We start from the raw sequence: 22,432 nt of genomic DNA, 5'->3' as shown, positions 1-22,432 counted from the left end.
TGCTTTCCACCAGAGGGCACTTTAGCTTCCCTTTCGTTTATTTGGAAAACAAAACAAAACAGCAGAATACACACTGACACACTGGAATATCGGATTTTTAGATCACCAGTATTGGTATCAGTGTGAAATATCAGTGGGGATCTAGTTAAAAGTCTTTGAAAATCAGAGTCCTCATGTCCCTTTGGAGGAAGGCCAAACCCCCTGTGGCAGGTACCAAAATCAGTTTCTATTTCGGTTTTCTACATACAGAATATGAACCACTGCACCAATAACAGATGTTCTTTGGCTACCTCCTAAAATCTGACACTAATATCATCTACAAAGAACAGTTCTGCTTCTGCACAACATTACACAGAGAAGAGTTTCTATTATTCTAGCCTGCAGTCTTAATTCTGCGGACAGAATAACAGAACTACCTTGCAGGACACTTGCACTCCAGTTCTAATTTTGTGGCTGTTTACACGCTCTACAGGTATGTTGTATGTGTTTACACGCTTTGTTTCAGCAATGAATTCCACAGGAGAGGATCTTTTTACAGCTAAATTATAACGGTCTCGTCTTTATGATGGACAAACCGGTGACAATGTTTCCAAATCCATCTTTTTTACCGACATTAATTCCTTCATATGCATACACCTATGATAAGATGGTGCTGGCTGATACACTGGCAGTAGGCCAACCAATCATTTGGGCTCTAAGTGCCATGAAAATGTATTTAAGAACTTTCTGACCTCGCCCTTATAGCTTGACCTCAAATCAAAGTAGCAACATTACCTTGTGCAGAGCTTGGAGAAAGTCGTTGAAGTCCCAACCAGCAATTTCAAACGGCTTGCAGGTTTTCGCCTCCGTTTCTAAGCGGAGGTCGTAAACATGGATTTTCTTCTCTCCCTGCTGCAAGGAAGCTGCTGCAGACCGACGCTGGGAGGCAGAAGTCAGCATCGTCGCCGCTTCGCCTTTTCACGTTACTCTGAAATGAACGGTCGTCCTCGTCCAGACTGGAGTGAGAGACTCACATCCGCGTTGTCTGGTCTGGTATTAAAAGTATGTGTAGTTTCCGCGGGACTCGTTCCTCTCACTCCTCTGCTCTGCCCTTCGTGTAGCGATTTCATCCGTAAAGCGCTGGTGTTTCTACGGATCGTCATATGGGACAGAAAACTTGCGTCATCCACTTCCGCGATGATCTACGTTGGTTAACGACTGAGTTTTGCCGCGCAAGTTTCGGTTTTATTTTCAAAGAAATAGGCTCGTTTGCGCTTACGTGTCCGGTTGCTCTCAAGCACGAGCTTAAATCCCGTCTGGTTTCAAACAACACCCCCTTTAATTATGTCCGTGGTGCTCCACGGAAGCCTCGGCTGGGTTTTGGATTCATGCTCGCTTATCGATCGGGGATATTCGCCGTGCATACGATGGAGAGAGAATCAGAAGTCAGCTCTGAAGTGTAGTTTCAAAAGGCAGTGCTTCCAGGTTTTTAAGAGCTACTATAACGAGAATAACAGAGCAGATGTGGATGCAGGGAACACGGAGGTCCTGAAAAAAACATGCAAACCCTCAAAGGTAAATGCTGCTGCATTTTCTCAAGTGATGCATGAAAGTGCAAGTTTTTTTCATATTCCCACATGAATCAAATCAAAATTTCTAGAATATGTATGTGTTTGGGGGAATAAATCGTTCATATATATTCCTAGAAGGCAGTTTTGCACATTTTTATGACGTAAAAAGATAGAATTGCCTTTATAACGACGAGGAGTATACACCTTTTAATGAAACATGAAATATCTGTTGATATAGTGCATAAGGCATGAGGGAAAGCATAAATATTTAAATTTTAATGTTATTTATTTATTTATTGTTGTTGTGGTTGTTGTTTTACTAAAAGGTTAGTGACACTTTACACTTTACTGTTATATATATTACTAAATAAGTAATAAATAATATTTACTTGTTATAATTGTCAGGGACTTCTGGTTTTTGCGGTAGTAAGAGTCCCACTTTGTGCCAAAACCAACAACAACCAAGAGTGATGGATGTGAAAGTTTAGTTACCCATGCGCCTGGAGTAACCCCGACTGCATTATGTCATCTTCTGACTACTATATCTGCACTTCCACCACAGCACATAGAAAAGGGAATGAATGGGCCCCATTGTACGATTTAGAAGTTTTGAAGAAGTCAATTAACGCACACACACATATAGACAGGACACATATTCTTGTTTTTGCCATTTTCAGGGCCCACTACTTGTTTTGCTTTTCTAACGGCTTTTAAGACCACCTTTTCAGACACATTCAGATATGTCTTGTTTTTGCCATCTATTGGGACACGCCTGGTTTAATACTTATGGAGTCCAATTGCACTCTGTCACATAGCCTCAAGACAGACCACATGGAGATAAAATATAACAATGTATTCTAATGTGGTTTGATAGGCTAATGAAACACAGTAATGTGATATTAGCATATTAGCAGGGGAAACATAATCCCCTATGTCCCCCTTAAACCTGTGGTGATCAGCTGGCTCTTATTTTCACTCCAATTTCCAAAAGTTGATTCTGTTCATCTGAACGTAGCGTTTTCAGTGGGAGAAATGTTTCATCACTCATCCAGGTGACTTCTTCAGTCTCAGCTGACTGATCAGTGGTTGTTGATCAATGGTCATCAGAATTTTCATAATTAAGATTAAGGAACTCACCTTCCAGGCCATTGTTCCTTCGGTGGGCTGGTTTCAGTCATTATGCAAATGTACTGTTTATACGATTGGGGAAACCTGCAGTCAGCTGAGACTGAAGAAGTCACTTGGATGAGTGACGAAACGTTTCTCCCACTGAAAATGCTACATCCAGATGAACAGAATCAACTTTTGGAGATTTACTTACCTGGATGATTGAGAATGCATCAAGACATTTTCACTACAATCTGCATCAGATCCTAAAGGAGGTGCGCCCACAGGAGGGCCTGATGCAAGCTACAGAATCTCCAAAACTAGAACAACCACATGCAAACTTTCTGTGTCTGGTGCTTTCCAGGTTTTCTGTCTCTTGAAGACCTGGCTCACATCTTCAGGTGGGCATAGTAGAGTCGTGATGGGGGTATTTTAGGGTGCGGGGTATGAATGTATCCCTCAAATCTGCAGTACAAAGCTTGTCATCCAGGTCTTTGTCTCAGTTGCAGGTATGGTCTCCTGTAGTTCGTGATGTCTTGTCTATCTTGTGCTCCCCAAGATACTTAAACTCCTTCACTTGGGGCAGCAATTCCTCCCTAACCCAGAAATTGAATTCCCCCTTTTTTCATTTAATGCTCACTTGATGCTACCTCAGTTGTGTCTGTTTGTATAGCTACTTGCCTATTGAGAGCCTGCAGAGAGGACTTTTCAGCCTACACGAACATCATTGCGTGTTGAAGAAGGAGGAAACAAATCTAAAGAAAGTAGAAAGGTGTTCCTGAGGTCACCAAACTGATGGAAATTCTGTCCATAAAAGTTATGAATAGAATTACTGACTCATATCTGAATTGCCACTGGCAATGCAAACAAAGCTCTTACTATGGTTATACAGGTTGTACAAATAGTCTGTAACAGCATGACAGTCACCTCTACCAGGGGCTCCAAGAAGCCCGATGCAATGTAATTCAACACGTAAGCACAAGCCATACCTGCAATACCAAAAGGCACTTGACAATAAGCACTTTTAAGACCAAAAAGATACTCAGCTGTCAAACAGTTCGCCTACAGCACCTGTAGCATGTTGACATTCACCTGGCAGGATCATCTGCTGCAGGGATTACTATTTTTTTTGCAGGATAGCTCTGCAGATAACATCTCACTGGTTCTCTTCCACAGTTTCCTCTTTAACAGGGTAGATTTCCCACTCAGCCCACATTCAGTGGCATCTGGCATCTTTGTGAGAGACATATAAGGTTTCTTGATCATTTCTTATTTCATTCTATCTTATATTATATATCCTCCATTCAACAGCCAGCTCCTATTGAAAGCTTTTTCACTCTTCACTTTAAGAAGGAGGTTGAGTGTGGCATGTGTCACATGACATAAGTACTAGTTTTATGTCATGTACTAGTACTGACATCAGTTTTGTCAGTGGTCATTATGTCAGGCTCTGAGGACATTCCTGTTCACACCCAACAAACCTACCTGGTTGTGCCAAAAGGTTGGTTTCTATTGTCGTGATCGTGTTTTCTGTTATGTGGGACATAAAATACTGATGTGTTGTAAAAGTTAATAAGGAACTCTCTTAACCATAGTGAACTTAAAGCTCAGGAGTTGCTAATACATTAATGCATTTTCACGTTGTTCTTATCAAGCAGTCCAGTAACATGCAACAGTGAGCAAGCAAGTAAACCAAGGATCCTGACACTGAAGCAGAAAAATACATTTAAAAAGTAGCATTTTATACCTGCTACTTTTATGGTGACTTACAATAATGAAGAATCCAGACTGATTGGATATATTTTAACTCACATAAAATCTGCAAACAGACTTGCACAAAGTTATTCTGCTTATTTCAGCACCACTGATATTTGTTTAAATATTAAAATGACAGACATGTAAAACTTAACTCTGTCAGCTCAGTTTAATGCCAGATCAGTAGAATTTACTTTAGAGTTTGACACAGTGGATTACAGTGGTGCTACTGCTTGCTTGGTTGGAGCTGTAAAGAACAATACCATGATCATTTTGCTCTTTGTTGTACTTACTCTTTATCACTTCATCAATTTGACTTACAGAAAAGGAAACGAAAACACCATGAACTCAACCAAGGGGAAATTGATTCACTGGTCTTTCACGAGAAGGTAGGCTGATACTTATTCTGAGCCTGAACTACAAATAAGATATAATCTGTCATCTGTCAATAGATTTGTTCTTGCAGGGACTGTATTGCCCCACTGAAGTTAAAGCATCACAAAGAGAAAAAATGATTGGGGATAATCAGAGTCACAAGAAGTCTATGGAAAAAGTGGTCAAAGTGTAAACTTACGTGTCAAACTGACTGATACAGTTATCCACAGAATCGTCCTGTTTGAGCCAATGTAATAGATCACACTTTTATTCATATAAGTCGATTATTAGCAGTATGATTGTTGTTAATTTATTCATTAATGCTTCTTTTAAATATCTGATTTATATATGGCTTAGTGTTATTTGTTTTTTATCTACACAATAATACACCATCCATAACAAACATAACAATGAAACAGACCTTTTTATTGTAATGTGTTATGATTTATAACTCAAAACATGACATCACAATGTCACTTTGTGATAAAGTAAACGTTATTTATACTTGGATTATAGTTTTCATTTTAAAATAAGTCATTTTAGTTAAAAGTCATATTGTTAGAGAATTTCAATATGCCAGTGCACAGATATGGGCTGAAGAGCACTACATGGACAAAGTGTTGAAGCTCTTTGTCCACATATTTCATGCTGATGTTAATGCCAGAGGAGGTTTGGAACTAGCAGTTATTCAGTCCGCAGAGTGTTGGCAACTTTTATGCATTCTTTTATGCTTCCACTTATAATCGATTGTGGAATATCTAGGAGGAAAGACATTTCACAAGCTGACCTATTGCAACAGTTACATCCAATTACATCAGCACGCCCAAATTCAGGGAGCTCTTTAGGACGACCCCTCCTTTTACAAATGTTTTTAAAGGCAGACTAAAGGTGCTTCATTTGATCCATCTATGGTGATGGGACTGAGAACAACTAAATTGAAAGATTAAGAAGTATGCACTTTTGTGAGATGTCCATTTTTGAGGCATTATAAAATAATTAAAAGACAACATCTCTACAACTGCTGCATTGACTTTTATCTCCAACACTTTCAATCAGTGGAGCTTTGTTTCAAGTTATTGTGCATTCATCCAAGTTTAAAATATTAGAGGTAAGAAGCTGGTTTAGTATTCAGACTAAATAATCTCTGTTATGTGCCATGACGCAGATAAAGTCTGTTATTCTGGAGGGAACCAAGTACTTGGTGGATTCTGCACAACCGCTCGGCTATCTGAATGGACAGACAAACGTGGACAAAGAGCCTCTTCCTTCACAGGAGTGCAACCTCGCTGCTCTTTGTGAAATGGCTAAAGATCTCCCTCTGGTGGAGGATGAGGAGCAGGAACGGGGCGCTCAGTTACTTGTTGGCGAGGATGGCTGTACGTCTCACGTCGACTTGTTCTCTCAGGTGACAGAGAACAAGGCGGACTGGGCTACCGTGGTTACGGTGATGGGAGAGGAGTATGTAATACCCCCCCACACGGCTTTCCTGCTGTCTGATTTCACGAGGATACAACCATTAGTCCACTGTGAGTAAAACACTGGGAGCAGTGCATGTGAACTAGAAAGAAATGTTAACTGAAACAAAGGTTATTAAAAAGTTTTTTTTTGTGCTTGTGATACCATTATTTGAAAGGCAAAAGTTTATCTTTGTGTGAGGCAAAAACACGGGGACTCTTCCCTGAACTTAAGTGTTGTAAATAACTGTGGTATGGCTCAGTGTAATTTCTCATCGTCTCAAGAGAGATCTTGTTTGTTGTTTCACAGCCTGACATTCTTTGCTTGTTTCTCACACAGACGGAACAAGGTTCGACCTAATCGTTATGGATCCACCATGGGAAAACAAGTCTGTGAAAAGAAGTCGCAGGTAATTCAGTATTCAAGTACTTTTGGAGGACTGAAGCAAAAGAGGATAAAACTTTATAGATTTCTGGGTATGAAATTTACATGTTACAAGAGCATATAAAGCAGGGTGAATAAGAAGAACAAATAAGAGAGCTTCTAAGAAAAGAAACTGATAAAGTCCAGTGGTTTATAGTTATGTTTGCACATGTCCCCGTACTGTAAAATATTATGGTGTTACCATGGATATTAATCAAAGAGATATTTTCATCCCAGTCTGTTTTATGTAAAGGATTTTGAGGCCTCAAGAGCTCAAAGCATTCAGTGTCCTCTAAGAAAAAAGCTGCCTAAAGCCATAACGTAAGGAAATATCAGCATTATAAGAATTAATAATCACGGCAACATGAGATGCCTAATGCATAACAAATGTCCTGACAATCCAGCTAATCCTTTTTATACATTTCTATCAAAATTACTCACAGTGATTATAAAGAAGAAGTCATTCAATCACTAGAGTCAGAAAAATGTATCATCTGTGAACCAAAACTGTTTGTGCATACAGCAAATGTGAAGCTTTCTCACTAAATTTGCAAAAAACATGACCTGAAAAGTTCACATAACTCATTAAACTTGTAAAGGTTAATCACTCTGAATCTTCAGATTTCAGCCTGATGGTGGCACCAGACAAAAACTGGTTGAAGAAGCGAAAATGGCTAGAAAATAAAGAAAAGTAATGGGCATTGTATTTAGAATAGAATAGAATAAACCTTTATTATCCCACAGTTGAGAAATTTACACTGACTATATCAATTTTCTCACTGAAGATACGGCTCGTTGCCCTCATCCCAGCTAAAGCGGCTCCCTATTCCCCTGCTGGCATCTCCAAACTGTTTAGTGGTGACCTGGGTGACAAACCGGCCAAGCCACCTGCGTTTTGTCCGTGATGAGCTGTATCCACATTGGGGCGTAGAAGTTGTGGCTGAATGGTTCTGGGTCAAGGTACAGATAATACAGAACTTTCAACCGATTAATTGTTTAAGAACTGGAAGCATTACCTGCTAATGTCAATCCAAGTGTTTTTAAGACGATGCTATTTCTCCTCAGGTCACCACATTTGGGCAATTTGTGTTTCCGCTAGACTCACCACACAAGAAACCATATGAAGTCTTTGTCCTGGGCCGATATCGTTGCTCTGCTGATATCTCAGAGAGGTGTGAAATGTTTGAGTTTCATCTTTAAATTCCATATTGTACCGTGCAAAAATGTGTGAAAACATAAAGCAAAATAGAGTGTATGAGGCAAAAACTGAGTTTGTACAATTCTAACGAGCTTGAAAAGATAAGCTCTTAGATGAGCTTTCTTGTCAGTTCTAATCCTCAGGAATAGCTCCTCAGGCAACTTCTTCTTCATTTCATCAGACCATAATATGGAGAAATGAGGACTGACTCAAGACTTTTGCAGGACTGGATATATAAATCATAGTTTCTCAGTCATCCAGGTCATGGTAGTGTTGAGTGTTTGAAGGAGAGCAGAATTACTTTTTTAGACCCTTGAACACATTTTCCTTCTCATCCAAGAGTTTTTTTCAGCTCCAAACTGATGGAGAGTCCAAGGTATTTGACCCTTAGTGGAGTTTGTCCCCTTGGACGTGGTTCTGAGGGTCGCTGACACACTAAAGGTGTCGCATGAACCAAAGTGTGAAAAAAGGCGTGGTCATTACCGCCATCGAGACTAAGGTGTGAAACCTCTGTAAGACATTGTCCCACACCACGATCAGGTGAACTATCTAGGTCACCTGAGGCAAGGTGTGAGTGGGGGTTGAAATGCCTGGGAGGAGATGATAGCTGGTGTCGTAAGCCACCACCTCTGTTCAGTGACGGTTGTTCGCATAGATGGCCTCCTTTATTTCTTCAGCTTTCCAAATCATATTTATGCTGACAGACTTGTGTACCCTCTTTCAGCCCCTCAGAGACATCAGAGGTGCCTGTGGAGGATCAGCGTTTGATTGTCAGTGTCCCATCAGCTCTGCACTCTCAGAAGCCTTCGCTGTCAGGTGAATATTCAAGTACAGTGTAGTGTCTTTGCCACCAGAGGGCAATAGTGTCACATCAATGATCGTTACCTTGATACACAACTTGAGTGATAAGCTCTGAATTCTGCTATCACAAGTGTGTGTGTGTGTGTGTGTACGTCGCTTCGTCAGTATATTCTTCAGTATATTCTTCAGTTCATGTATGAAATAGAACATCCTGATGTTAATAGCAGTAATTGCAGCTCTTGAATTTAAAACACCCACAATGTGTTTTTTTTGTAAAGGAAGAGAATTAACTACAGATTCATCACTTTACTTTTACAGCCACACAATTTTATGAATGAATTTGTTATCCACTGCGAAAAAACTTTGGTCTTTTCAAAATGTCTGCAGATTGGAGGAGAAAATACTGCTTCAGCTCATAACTACACTTAAATTCATTAAATCATCAACCTCTGACAGGACTGGCTCGTCAGAGCGGGCACTTCTACTGCTCACATTTCAGTTTTGTCCTGTTTGCACTGATTGGGTTAAACCTTGATTCCAGCACCCACTCTGCTTCTTAGAATCAATGTAAGACCTTGACAATGAATATGCAGAGACTATGAAAAAGAGAGGCTTGACGTCATCTCACTCCCTCTCAGGGGAACGCGATTTATTATTGTGCAGTATGGAGAGCAAAACACGGCCAGTGTTTGCTGGCGCCCTCTCAGCAGCACAGAAACGCCTCTGTCTCATGGCACTAGTTCAGTATTGTGAAAATAAAGATTTAAATCATAATGATTGCTTTTGCGAATCTGTGATGCCATAGAGATTAAGCAGATTAGGATACAATTTGTGTTCTGTCTACATGTGTGATTCTGTGTTTGTGGCAAAGCCTCTCAGCAGGTTTAATCAGAATTGGTTTGTTTGTTATTTGCTGCTGTGGAGGATTTTTATAACTTGGAATATATGAACTTGGAAAAACACCAATCATAGATCTAGTTATACTTTAAAAAATGTTGACCGCATATAGAAAATGTGTTGCATTTTTTTCTACTGCATTGCATACAAAGTAGTACTACTAAATGACCAGAATGAGCAGCATCTACGCTGTGTTACAACTCTAGCTGCTATGCACGCTCTGTTATTCTACACGAGGTGTGAAAGCGCCGTTGGATGTGGGTGTGTCTCAGATGTGACGGTGCAATGTGTAGTGAAATCTTGGGAAAGGTTTTGCCAACTCTTGCGGAGATGCCAACCAAAGCAGATAATTTCTTTTCATTTAGCCATTTGAGATGATAAGTTAACACCTAGAGGCTTAAGGGATGAGTTTTTCCTTTTCTTCACACCTACAATAGATTATGCAACTGCTAGAAATCTCAACACCTTTGGTATTAACCAACCTGAGCTTCCTCTTTTTTTTCAGTTCAAAATGTCACCCCGGTAATTCTGCTGTACTTTTTCTTTCATGTAGCATGTCAGCATGTGAGCAGCCTTGATAGCGTGTTGAGAAAGTCTGACCCACTTCTGTTCCCCGACTCAGATGGGGCTCATATCACTGACATACTTGGTTGCTATGGAGAGATAAGGGACACCATTACTCCGCTATGGGTACAAAACGTCTTTGCCAGATGGTCACACTGCAGAAAAAAAATGGTTCGAGCTTCTCTGAAAGACAAGACATGTGTTTTTTATTAATTAGGCCCCCCTGCAATTTCAAAACTTATGAGAATCCCTTCCCAATTTGGGATTTTAATTGGCACCTTAGTAGCTGTGCCTAATATTCAAGAAAAGGCACACTACCAGTTGTGTTATCAAATTGCTTTAAATTGGGGTGTGGCTCACTGAGAGCAATCTGTGTGACATTTTGCATAGTTTTTTAGCTCTGCGAGGCTGTGAACCTGAAGTACATCACGTAAACATGCTGCTGTCTCTGTTTTTCAGTACAGAATATTTACATGGATGAGCTTACATGTTAATAAAATGTGCTTTTTTTCATTTGGTTATGGCAGATGGCAACTTCATACAGCTGGTAAAGCAAACATGTTTGCAAACGCACCTTAAATATCAGGAGATTACAACCAGGAGATACAGGGGAGCGCTGGTCTTTAATTTGGAGTCAAATATTTGCTCTTCTTTTGCTTTTTTACTTAAGGGGAAATAAACGACTCTTCACCTGCTTGTCACCAACTGTCACAACCAGGGAGTGACAGATACGAAAGCTACTGCGTTTAACGTATTACTCTTTATGGATCATACTAAATTTTGGGCTCTAATATTACTAGTGGAATCACCTTACTGCGCATGTGCCATTTTCAGCTAACTACGTGTTAATGCAAATATCAAATCAACAGGTCATATAGTAACAACTCAGTGTATTTTATGCATGTAGACATGGTCAAGACGACCTGCTGAAGTTCAAACTGAGCAGCAGAATAGAGAAGAAAAATCATTTAAAGTGACTTTGATCGTGGGATTGATGTTGGTCTGAGTATTTCAGAAACTGCTGATTTACTGGGATTTTTCCACACAACCATCTCTAGGTTTTAAAGAGAATGGTACGAAAAACAGAACATATCCAATGAGTGGCAGCTCTCTGGGTGAAAATGCCTTGTTGATACCAGAGGTCAGAGGAGTGTCACTGCTGTCATCTAAGAACAGGAAACTGAGGCTACAGTTCACACGGGCTCATCAAAATCAGAAAATAGAAGATTGGAAAAACGTTGCTTGGTTTGATGAGTTATGACTTTTGCTGCAACATTCACACGGTAGGGTCAGAATTTGGCTTAAACAATACGATGGCATGGATCCATCCTGCCTTGTATGAACATTACAGGTCATGGTGGTGCTGTAAATGTATGGGGAATATTTTCCTGGCACATTTTAGGCCCCTTAATAGCAACTGTGCATTGGTATTAAGGGGCCTACTGCTGCCTACTGCTGTGTTTTTGCTGACCGTGTCCGTCCCTTTATGACTAGAGATTACCCATCCCCTGATTGCTGCTTCCAGCAGGATATTGTGCCATATCACAAAGCTCAAATCATCTCAAATTGAACACGACACTGAGTTCACTGTAAGTAAAAGGCCTCCACATTCTCAGATATCAATCCAACAGAGCAACTTTGGGATAAGGTGGAACAGGAGATTCACATCAGGTCAACAAATTGTGCAGCTGCTGTGTGATGTTGTCATGTCAATATGGACCAAAATCTCAGGGATGTTTTCAGCTTCTTGTTGAATCTGTGCCACAAAGAATTCAGCCAGCGCTGAAGTAAAAAGGGCTCCATTGTAGTAGCAAGGTGTCTGGTCAGTGTATGCTTGGCTACATCGTCTGCAACACAGATGACACATAAATGAAACTTGTTAAAAACATGCTTGAAATGAAGGGTTTGGATTCAATTCTTATCTTCTTTAGAAACAATGTAACAATAGGGAACAGCTTCTTGTTGGTAACGGACATAAAAATAGTCTAACTTATAGCACTTTGTGTCAAGACACTAGTTATTTAATTGGGTGTAGTAAAAACAAATGGAAAAAATATCTGTTAGTAACTTTTTTTTATGTTATTATGTATTTTCTTGCAATTATGTATCAATATATGAATAAAAAGCAACATGGTTCCAAAGCCAAACCCAGTGGGATGCCACAAATTAATATCTGAAATTAATATCTTAATAGTAGTCAATTCCATGATTATGTTGATGATATTTTATTCATAAATAAGTAGAATATAAACACAGTGTGGCTGAACAGCATATTGAGGAATCATAATGGAGACCAAGGACATTAGTTGTTACAATGTAAGGGAGCTAATGAAGAAGAATCAGTTTGGTTTTGCTTGGTTAATCCTGATGAGGATTTGGGAAGTCTGCAAGGAAGAATATCTAACAGCGAAAGTGTCAGGAGAGAAGTGAAATAACACCGTCCTTTGCCTCGGGTTATTCTTGGCAGAAGTTTGATACACTGTCCCATTTTAAAGGTAGGATAATTAGACCTTTTATTCTGTATTCAACTTTGAAAGCTGAGTCACCGATAGGAGCTGAATTACTTGCAGAGCTGCATGTTTGGCCTTTCCTCACCGTGACTGTCTCTCTCTCTGACGTGCATAGGAAGAAAAAAATGCGGGACAGCACATTCGGCAGGATCGGTTTGGGGATCTGGCTTTTGAGCTCATTAACTCCGTGAGTGTTGGCTGAGGCAAGTGTCAGGGTGGTTTGAGAATGCACAAGAGCAGACAGAGTAACAAAGGGGCAGAGGAAGTGATACGTATCTGTCAGGTGTGCCTCTCCTGGAATATCATTCCTTATAGAGCCAAGGTCACTGGCAGTCTCCACACAGAAAAATCAGTGCTATGGCGTGAAGGAGCTGGGAAACTGCCAGCTCTGTCCTCTGCCTATTACAGGGAAACAGGCAAAGTTTTGATTTTTCAATCACACAGAAAAGCACTAGTTTACATTAATGTAACAGTGACATATACGTGTAAATTAAGTGCAAAACATTAGAAAAAATGAACTTCTTTTGAAATATCCTATTAAATGCACTCAATTTAGAAGTTGTTACCCAGCTGAACATCTCTTATAGGCCCTATAGATGTCTCTAGTAGGTTCTGTCTAATACCAGCCAGTGGGCTCACTGAGAAGAACGCCTCATTGTTCAGTGGTTAAACTATTTACCCTTTAAAACAGCACCGAGAGTCTTCATAAGAAAGAGTGGTGGTGGTATAAGTCAGCTGTTTGAGATGCATTGTTTGGACTTACTTTTACTCACTGTTTCATTTAGTTGAGGTAAAAAACAGTTTGGGGTATAAAAGAAATGTCAATATTAAAATGATTATGTACATATTTTCATAACTTTATTTATATATTACAAAGCACACCAGAGTGAAAATGGATGGAAATATTCACGTGGCTAGAAAAAATTGTCCTCCATCCATCCATCACTGTTTATCTTGAGTTGCGTCATGGAAACAGCAGCATTCTAAGTGGAGACACCCAAACCTCCCTCTTACTGGCCACCTCCTCCAGCTTATCCACCGAGTGGCCACCGAGGCTTTCTCAAACCAGTCCAGAGACATAATTCTTCAGCGGGTCCTGGGTCTACCCCGGAGCCTTCTACCAGTAGAATATGCTGAAAACACCTCACCTAGGAAGTGTCTAATCAGATGCCCTTATCATCTCATTTGGCTCCTTTTGATGTGAAGGAGTAGCAGCTCTTCTGTGAGCTCCTCCCAAATGACTGAACTCCTCACCCTATCTCTTAAGCGAGAGGCCAGCCACTCTTCAGAGAAAGCTAATTTCTGCCACTTGTACCGATTGTTTCATTCTTTTGGTCCCTACTCAGAGTTCGTAACCATAGTTGACGGTGTGAAGGTTGAGGTGCAAAACCATCAACTTCTATGATCTACGATGCTGGGCAGTAATTAGCACTGTTGCCTCACAGCAAGGAGGTGTAAGTCTAACATCTGGGTGGGGCCTTTCTGCATGGCGTTGGCATGTTTCCCCTGTGTTTCCATGGTTTCTGTCTGGGTACTTACTCCAGTTTCCTCCACAGTCCAAAGAAATGCAGTTAGCAGGGTCATGGTGATAGGTGAAGTGAATTAATGTGAATTGACTGACTTTTTCTTGCTATTTTTTAAAGGTGGTGGCCACAGACTTGGTTTCCATCTTTAAAGCAACCATTTTAAAATCAATGAGTTTAGTCAGTATGAGATTTACATGTTCTTCTCACACAACCACTAAAGTCGTTTTACATAATCCAACATTTCCTGATTATAATAGACATTAACAGCTAACATAATCAATAGCACTGATAACAATGGGTTATACTGGCTAATTCATATATCATTGAACTCATGTAGAATGTAGAAGTTTTAAAATTTGAGCTCTTTTGTCAATGGCTCACATCTGCACACTGATGGATCCATAGGAAGTCATGTGGGTTCTGTAGCTTGTGTTAGGACATTTGACTGGAGGAGCTAGGTTCAAATCCACTTCACCACAGCCACCATGTAGAGAGGCAAAGACACAAGGTTTACAGCTTGTCACATCCTTTTATAGTAAATTGAAGGTAATATATTTTAAATATAGGGAACTCAAGAGCCACTGAAGCTTTAATTTTAAGTACTAAGTGTCTTGCTACAGGCATGTGTGTGCTGACATACTGGCTTGTTGTAAGAGAGGTATATAAGAAAACCTGTAAAGATAATTACGCAAAAGCTGGGATGAAATTCAGTGGCAACAGGTTTCAGCGATGAATCCGCATTTGAAATATTTGGATTAAGTCATTGTAAGGAGGAGATCAGGAGAGAGCTGCGTTTCAAACAGTGGTGTTGCTGATCTTGTCAAAATTGATGGAACTATGAACAAAGACAAGTAATGTTGGATTTTGAATGGAACAAAAGGCAGCCAAGATCCAAAGAAGAGATTTGAATGTCCTTCAAAGAAACCTGGAGAATTATTCTTGAAGACTAGCTACAAATTACAAGAAAGTTTATCTGACAGAGGTCATGCTGTGTTCAAGACTTTTAAACTGGTTCAAACTGTACACTGTTTTACTTTATATACTTTTTTCCCGTTTTCCTAGAAAAATCTAAAGAAATGAGGGATGGCTCAACACTTACGCACAGTATTTCATGTTGAGGGATAAAGCGGTATCGCCACATCTCCACTTTCCCCTCACTTCTCCTCAGTCCCATACAATGGATGCTTTCAAACATGCATTTCCTACTACGATCTCAGACTGGCTTTACGCATTCGTAGGTCAGAGTTCACCTTTGAGAAAGCTCTGTTCGGGAGGCTGTAGCCTCTCAGCAAATACAACACTACCCTATTGTTTGGAAGTGGTAGAAGTTGCCATGTGAGTGTGTTTTGACGTATTTCAGCTGACATTAAAGTTGTGTGTTGTCTTTTGTAATTTTGGCCACATGTAATTGTGATGCTGTACATACTATAGCAGAGATATGTAGGCTGGTAGGTGAGATTGTTTAGTTTAGGTTTCACATCATAGGTGTGAAACTTCAGGTTTGTTAGATCTCCAGGTGAAATATGAAAGGAGTATTTTCCAGTTTGCACAGTGAGGACTGTAAATAACAGGGCAGACACCGAAAGCCTTATAATATGCAATAATAACTCTCCCTCATTGCTTTCCCTTCACAGAGGTACTGAAGCCATACATTGGAGCTGACGCCAAGTGCTTGGAGCTGTTTGCAAGAAGTCTTCAACCAGGATGGACCAGCTGGGGCAATGAAGTGCTCAAATTCCAGCACGTTAGCTATTTCAATTTGACACCTGTAGATGAAAAAGCAGAAGCTGAGGATGACTGCACAGCCAAAGAAAAACAAGCACAAGGGTTCGATTCACCTGGGAAAACCTGACCTCCTGACCGGTGTCCCTCCACTGTGAGCCTGTGACTGACCTCTGACACCTGTTAGATCAGTAATTTAGTTTGTATTTAACGGTGATTCAGCGCCAAAATGTTTCTCTACCAGTTCCTTTTGATCTGTGCTCGTCATGCATGTGGGACCTTTGATTTCTTTTTTTTGGTCTGTGTGCATTTTTAAGGTAGCGAAACACAAGTCTGATGAGGCAGCTGGAGAGATGAAAGTGCTTTTCAGTGCAGCTGTTTTGAACCCAGCTTCCCACGCTGCAATCAGATAAACAACACTTTTGTTTTTTTTATTTGCCTTTTTAGTAATGTTTGGCACATTGTGCGTCTTAAGGATGATCAAAGTATTTCTATTTTTACTTATTTTATGCTGTTTTGAGCTGAATTTCAAAGAAGAAACACTTTCATAGTGAATGCATGCTGGGTTGCTTATCCTTTAAAGTTTTTCACACGAACAAGCCACTGATGTCTCCTTCACTCTGCCTTTTGCCCTGTCAACGGCAACCGGTTCTATCATTGGATCATTTGTCGCTGAATCCTTCCTCATTTTTCAATGAAAGATGAACTCGTCCCATGTCACACTTCTAACCAGCTAACCTGCCTTTTCCTGTTGACTCTCTAATGAGTTTGTTGGTGTCTGCATTTGGATGAACGCCGCTGTCTTTGAGACAGATCAGGATGAGTTATGGCCACTGCAGCAGCGTGCACATCACAGCTAATGAAGCCAGACCGTGTCTTCTGCAGGATTACGTATACATCACCTTGTCAAGTTCTCTACCTTTGAGTCTATAACACACACGGGCACATTAGTGTATTCCTTACACTGTATGTCACAGTGGCATCATCCATTTATTTGTGAAGTCCTGTTTTGTGGATCTTAACATTTTAATAGATTGAAGTGAGTAATAGAAGTGAGCATGTTCGGATATTTGCATATTTGAATAAGAGGGTGAAGTGCTGATTTTGAAGATGGGATGAATCGATGGTGCAGGTACATGTTGAGTATTGCCAAGTATGGTAGCCATTAACTATAGTGACCAAAGCCAGTTTTTATATTACGTTGTTAAAGTGCCTATTTACCTTGTAAAGTTGGGCATTTAAGGTTTTGTACAACGTGGGATTATATGGGAACTGACTTACTTTTGGTGCATGAACAGATAGAAAACATAGAATTAGCTTTCAGATCTGAAAAGTGATGTCAGCATCGAAATGCTTTGACCCTGCATTGTTTTCACATCCACCCTGGGGGAACGCCAGGCCTCGAGGGCCAGTGTCCTACAGGTTAGATGCATCCTTGCTCCAACACAGCTGATTTAAATGGCTAAATGACCTCCTTAACATGTCTCGAAGTTCTCCAGAAGCCTGGTAATGAACTAATCATTTGATTCAGGTTTGTTGACCCAGAGTGAGATCTAAATCCTGCAGGACACTGGCCCTCGAGGTCTGGAGTTCGACACCCTGCTCTGGTCCTATAGAAATCTATGTAAAAAACAGCCCCGTTTCCCTCTTTGCTCATGACTTTCAGGTCTTAGTCAAAAAATATTAACCAATTAACTTAAACATTTTCCACATTTTGGTCATTTTAAGCATGACAAAGGAAGATTATCCCAGATCTGCTCATTAGATAATAACTTGTTTACCAATGACCATGCAGTTTCACAGTCAGATTAACCGCTCACTTGTCATACCTGGTTTCAAATCCCTAAGATGGCAACATGAAAATCCCACAGCTCAAAGCTCAATGACGGGACTTTACAAATCAAAGTGTGGCTGCAGCCATCTTTTAAACTCTGTGTGTTTTAGAGCCAGTCTCTTGTGGTCATTGGAGGAACTACAGTTTTTGGGACTGTTTTAAGGTGTTACTCAAAATAAGTAAAGCTGTTTAACATTAAACATGGTGCACATGTAACCAGAAGGTCCATATTAATATGACTCATAACTCCTGCCACTGTTGAAAGATGTAAATTTTCTGTTACCACCTTTGTGTGTCTTAAACTAAGCATTTTTTAAAACTTGAATTGAGAACATGCTGACATACTGTTTTCTTTTTTCTTAACACTGTTTGCTGACCTGTTGACAGTAGAGGTTGGCGGATCGATCCAAATATCGATCGTTTCAATACCAACTTTGATATTGGTATCAGATCGATGTTAGTGCAACAGGATCGATACTGTGTTTCTATCCCTAAAGTTTAGTATGTAGTCCATGAACTGTGATAAATAAATGCATTTTTTTTAGAAAACACACTATGAAAAATGTCTGGGCCTTTTTGTGTTGACTACCACATCACATTTTTGTCAAGCCTATAACACAAAGCACTTTAGAGATAGGTACAGTTACATTCAAGCGCTCCAAAACCCCCAGTTTCAAAATGAAAAGACAAGCTGAAAAGTGTTTTTTGTTGTGTTAGCCGATTATTGTGCAAAGTAAAAATCACAGGGATTTAATGGTCATTAAAATGTGTTCAGAATTCATAAATCATGGCACACAGCTCTCCCCTACACAAGCTGCCTTTAAAGGTCAAAAGTATTTTAATGAGTAGAACATTGAACCGCATCATTCATCTGTCCGTCTGTACTGCAGGCTGGGTGACTTTCGCCTTTCTCCTGAAGGTACTCCCGATAGTATCCAAACTTTATGAGCTACAACTGACCACTAGATATCTGCATTAAAGTTTATTGAGATAGTTTTTTTTTAAATGGTAATGGGAAAGAGGTTATTGTATAACCTGCATAAAGCATTTAAATGTCATATTTTAACTCAACAAGGTGTTGCACTTGTACATCAGCTCTTCTTGAGAAATGAGGTTTTATAAAAGTTATGAATATATCTATGTAATACAAGGATTACTCCTTAAACTAAAGTAAAGTGAAACATTAACATAAATGAGTTTTGTGAGGTTGAAGGTGAAGAGCTACTCAATAGTGTAATTCAGGTCTCCAAGGATTTCTCTTTATTTTAAACAGCCAACATAGATCAAACCTGCCATCAGCTCTCACAATCAGGCATGTCACAAACACAAAGAGTGTGTGACGCATCATCCTTCAGTCTGATCAAGACTCACACACATTTTACTTTATTTGTAAAGGGTTTAAGTGGTCTTTGGTGTTCTTTTTACTTATAACCACTGAAGGAAAGTGCAAAGACGTAAAGCAAAAGAAAATATAGATGAACAGATGATAAATGAAGCTGACTGAAGTGTACCTTTACTGTATCACACTGTCACTGTCTAAGACATCTGTTGTTTCCTCCCTTTACCTCCTCTCATTACTTGCTTTTTGAATAGAAGCTGTCATCCTGGATGCAGTCGGTCTCTAAAAGCCTGCCATGTGCTGCTGAATGAAGTCACCACAGTCATCATCTCTCTTACAGGCGCCGGTGAAATGAGCGTGTCCTGTCAAACTCAAGATGAAGCACCAGAACAAAGACCTTGTCACCCCTTCTTCCTCCAGCTTCTCCTGTTCCTCTATTAAAGCCAAGGGAAAAAAAAGAAAGTTTTTGTTTCAAATCCTCAAAAACAACCCCAGTCTGCTGATATGTTTTGCTGTATTGGTAGCCCATTTGAAAAGTGAAGTCTGAGGATAACACACTGGAGCTTTACAGCAAATTGACTATGACCTCGCCGCTCGCCATTGTTGCTTTGTGGGAATTTGTGTAATAATGTACTAAACAGTACTTATAGATACAGTAGTAGTAGTAATAGTAATGACAGTAGTATTGAATCATGTATTGGTTCGGCTAGTAACAACAACAGCTACTGCTCGAGTACCTTTGTATCAGAATAGGAGAATTAAAATGTTTGGTTTTCTGTTAATTATGATTTTTTTCTTTTTCTACTAAAAGCACTATTGAGACAATACTGCATTAGTATGGATGACCTTTAAAATGAAACTTTACCTTTAAATGACATTTACCGGTTTTGATTTGTTATGGTCCAAAATAATCTTTTACTGTGTTTCTTTGCTATAATTTACACTCTGGTTGAATTAGGAAAAAAAATATTAAGACTGTCGATAAACTGGTGACTCATTAGTTAAATTCCTTTCGACTTCCTGACTTCCACAGACTAATTATTGATCTGATTTGGCATCAGTGTTCGATATGCATCCCGATCCTTAGAATACTCCTTAAAACACATATCAAGGCAGAGGTGCTAAAACTACAGTTCCTTTAATAACCACTGGGGACTGATTTCAAATAGCAAAACAGTCCCTATAGATCCCCATGTTTAAATGCCTAACTTTGAACCATTAAAAAACATATTTACAGCCTGGTGCAAATTACAATTTTGGCCTCTATGGGTCATTTTCTCCTTTATAACAACTCTAAGGATGGTCCTTTTTTTTTTAAATATCCACCTGGATATTGCTATTAAGGTTTAATTAATAATGACTAGCAGCTACACACTGTGTAAACATCTCAAGCCACCCCTCATTTCTTTATATTTTGCTGTGAACATGCATAGAAATACAGTATAAGAGGATATTGTGGCTTGACCACCATTATTTTTTACCACATCCTATAGACAAGCTTTCACTGGCAGGGACCATATCCTTGACAATGTTTCTTGAAGGAGAATGATGGATGGAATAGAGATAGATTTAGGTTTCTGTGGTTTGGGCAAAGCTTCAATGAGGACTGGTGGTGACCCCTGGGCTGTGCTGATGGGAGACATGAGAACTGAGGAAAGGGAGAGAAGACGGGGCACAAAAATGACAACCAAAGGCTATTGTAAGGTATTATCAGCAATACAGCAAAATACTTATGTTTTAGCACTTTAAAATACACATTCATGGAGAGAGCCTGTTCAGTGCACGGTAGTACAAATTAAACAGTTTTACAGTTTTACTACTCTTTACATTAGAGTTTACATAAGAACTCAATTAGTAGTACAACTTCAACAATTTGTACTACTAACTGAGTTCTTCCATCTGGGATTGCTGACTCGGGGCATGTTGGTCTACTCTGACTGTCCAATAGGGAAATCCAAGATGAGAGGGTGCTCTAGAAAAGAAATTCCAACTGGGAACTCGGAATTTCCAACTTCTGACTTATTTAAATGATTGCCCAAAAGCAGTGGGTGATATCATGAAGGCTACATCTACCTGAAAGCGCTTGTGCAGCTCTAAAACACTATTAGATACTCTTAGTCTCCATTATTACTGAAACCTTTTGATTTCAACATACACTTTACTCAATGTAAGTGCTGTATTAAATCATTTTCTGCAGTCTCTCCAGTGTGCAAGCTGTCCCACACCATCAACCGCAACCCGTTTCCCATGTAGCCCTTGCTTTGACAGAGTTGAGGAAAAATGTTGCTCTAAATAGAAGCTTTGTCAACAACTCCTCGCACAGAGGGAAAAAACAAAGTCTTTGGTTTAGAGACAGACGGGCAGCAAACTGGCAGTCATCACAGCTAGCTGTCCCACAGGAGGCTGCGGAGGGATGACAGAGATAATTATTTCCTAAGAGGTGCTGCTTTCCTCGTCTGTCTCAGTCCCACAGCCCCGTCCTCTGTGCTTGCGTTGCTAGACACACTCATGAAGCTCATACTTCTAAACATTTGATGCCAACAAGCAGCAGCACTTTCGTCAGCATCATCAGAGAGAATGTGAAATACGAAGAATAGTATGGAGACACGGAAACAATTCCCAAGGTATAAATTTATTATCACATACTCTTGATATTCATGGAAGCAACACAAGTATCTCGGTACATTTCTGAAGAAAAGCTCTGTGGTCCAAAGAGATACGACTACTTGATATTTTTCAACTGAATGGGCTCTTTTCTCATGTTCTTTGTGCAGATATTCCTTTTGTTACTTACTTCATTGTGGGCACTTATTTGATATCCTCTGACTTCTCGGCACTAATCAGCGAGATGGTGATATTAAACTACACAAATGATTTTTTATTCATGCAGTTCCTCATGCAGGCGGTGTAGTGAGCTTTGATTTCCTCTCTGATACACATTCAAATGATAATTTCATTTCCTCAAAGGATTCATTTATCTCTAAATTTGAGATGAAAGCAATCAAAACAACTGTTTCGTTGAATTTCTTAAATATATTTATGAGGATGCAGACTAATCTGATTTACCGTAACATGTACTTTATGAAGTGTTTGAAAGCCACCCAGGGGGACAGGATATATCCGGCTGCTATTAAATATACATATGAAGAAAGGAGAAGGAAAGAGGAGCATGTTTCAGAGCTAAATCCAGGCACGCTGTGGAGCTTGTAATTTTACAAGAACATGCTTTTGCTCCAAGATTTCACACTTTTATCCTGAACAACCACCCAAAACTTCTGTTTAACACAATACACAAGCGGAACAAAAAGGGGTGAAATAACCAAACAGATTTTCCCTTTAAATTCAATGTGTGTGTATAAAGTCTCCTTTCCTCTTA

General features: G+C 39.7%; 2 protein-coding genes across 4 annotated transcripts in view; one reads left to right on the top strand and one right to left on the bottom strand.

Annotated features, from left to right (window-relative positions):
• smchd1 (structural maintenance of chromosomes flexible hinge domain containing 1) overlaps positions 1–1,136 on the bottom strand; it is a 37,715-nt gene extending 36,579 nt beyond the window's left edge. For all 3 annotated transcript variants that reach the window (XM_086306496.1, XM_086306498.1, XM_086306497.1), the window contains exon 1: positions 775–1,136. In XM_086306496.1, the coding sequence (XP_086162622.1) occupies positions 775–939 (165 nt within the window). In that variant the 5' untranslated portion in view covers positions 940–1,136. The remainder of the gene's footprint in view (positions 1–774) is intronic.
• mettl4 (methyltransferase 4, N6-adenosine) lies at positions 862–18,268 on the top strand. Its single transcript, XM_086306499.1, has 8 exons — positions 862–1,554; positions 4,736–4,801; positions 5,953–6,313; positions 6,582–6,651; positions 7,451–7,625; positions 7,731–7,837; positions 8,588–8,679; positions 15,796–18,268. Exons 1-8 carry the CDS (start codon positions 1,324–1,326, stop codon positions 16,011–16,013), a joined length of 1,320 nt encoding a protein of 439 aa, XP_086162625.1. The 5' UTR covers positions 862–1,323; the 3' UTR covers positions 16,014–18,268.
• Positions 18,269–22,432: the final 4,164 nt, after the last annotated feature.

Source organism: Aulonocara sp. 'chitande type north' Nkhata Bay, linkage group LG9 (genome assembly GCF_057382095.1).
Source record: "Aulonocara sp. 'chitande type north' Nkhata Bay isolate Kocher_YH1m ecotype deep benthic linkage group LG9, A_spYH_male_GT1.1, whole genome shotgun sequence".
NCBI lineage: Eukaryota > Metazoa > Chordata > Actinopteri > Cichliformes > Cichlidae > Aulonocara > Aulonocara sp. 'chitande type north' Nkhata Bay.
This window is presented reverse-complemented; position numbering and strand designations above follow the sequence as displayed.

Excerpts from the sequence above, each read along its gene's own strand:
- mettl4 (XM_086306499.1), top strand. The coding sequence starts at position 1,324 with ATGTCCGTGGTGCTCCACGGAAGCCTCGGCTGGGTTTTGGATTCATGC. Across the intron at positions 4,802-5,952 it reads CACTGGTCTTTCACGAGAAG|ATAAAGTCTGTTATTCTGGA; the intron begins GTAGGCTGATAC and ends GCCATGACGCAG. Across the intron at positions 8,680-15,795 it reads TCAGAAGCCTTCGCTGTCAG|AGGTACTGAAGCCATACATT; the intron begins GTGAATATTCAA and ends TTCCCTTCACAG.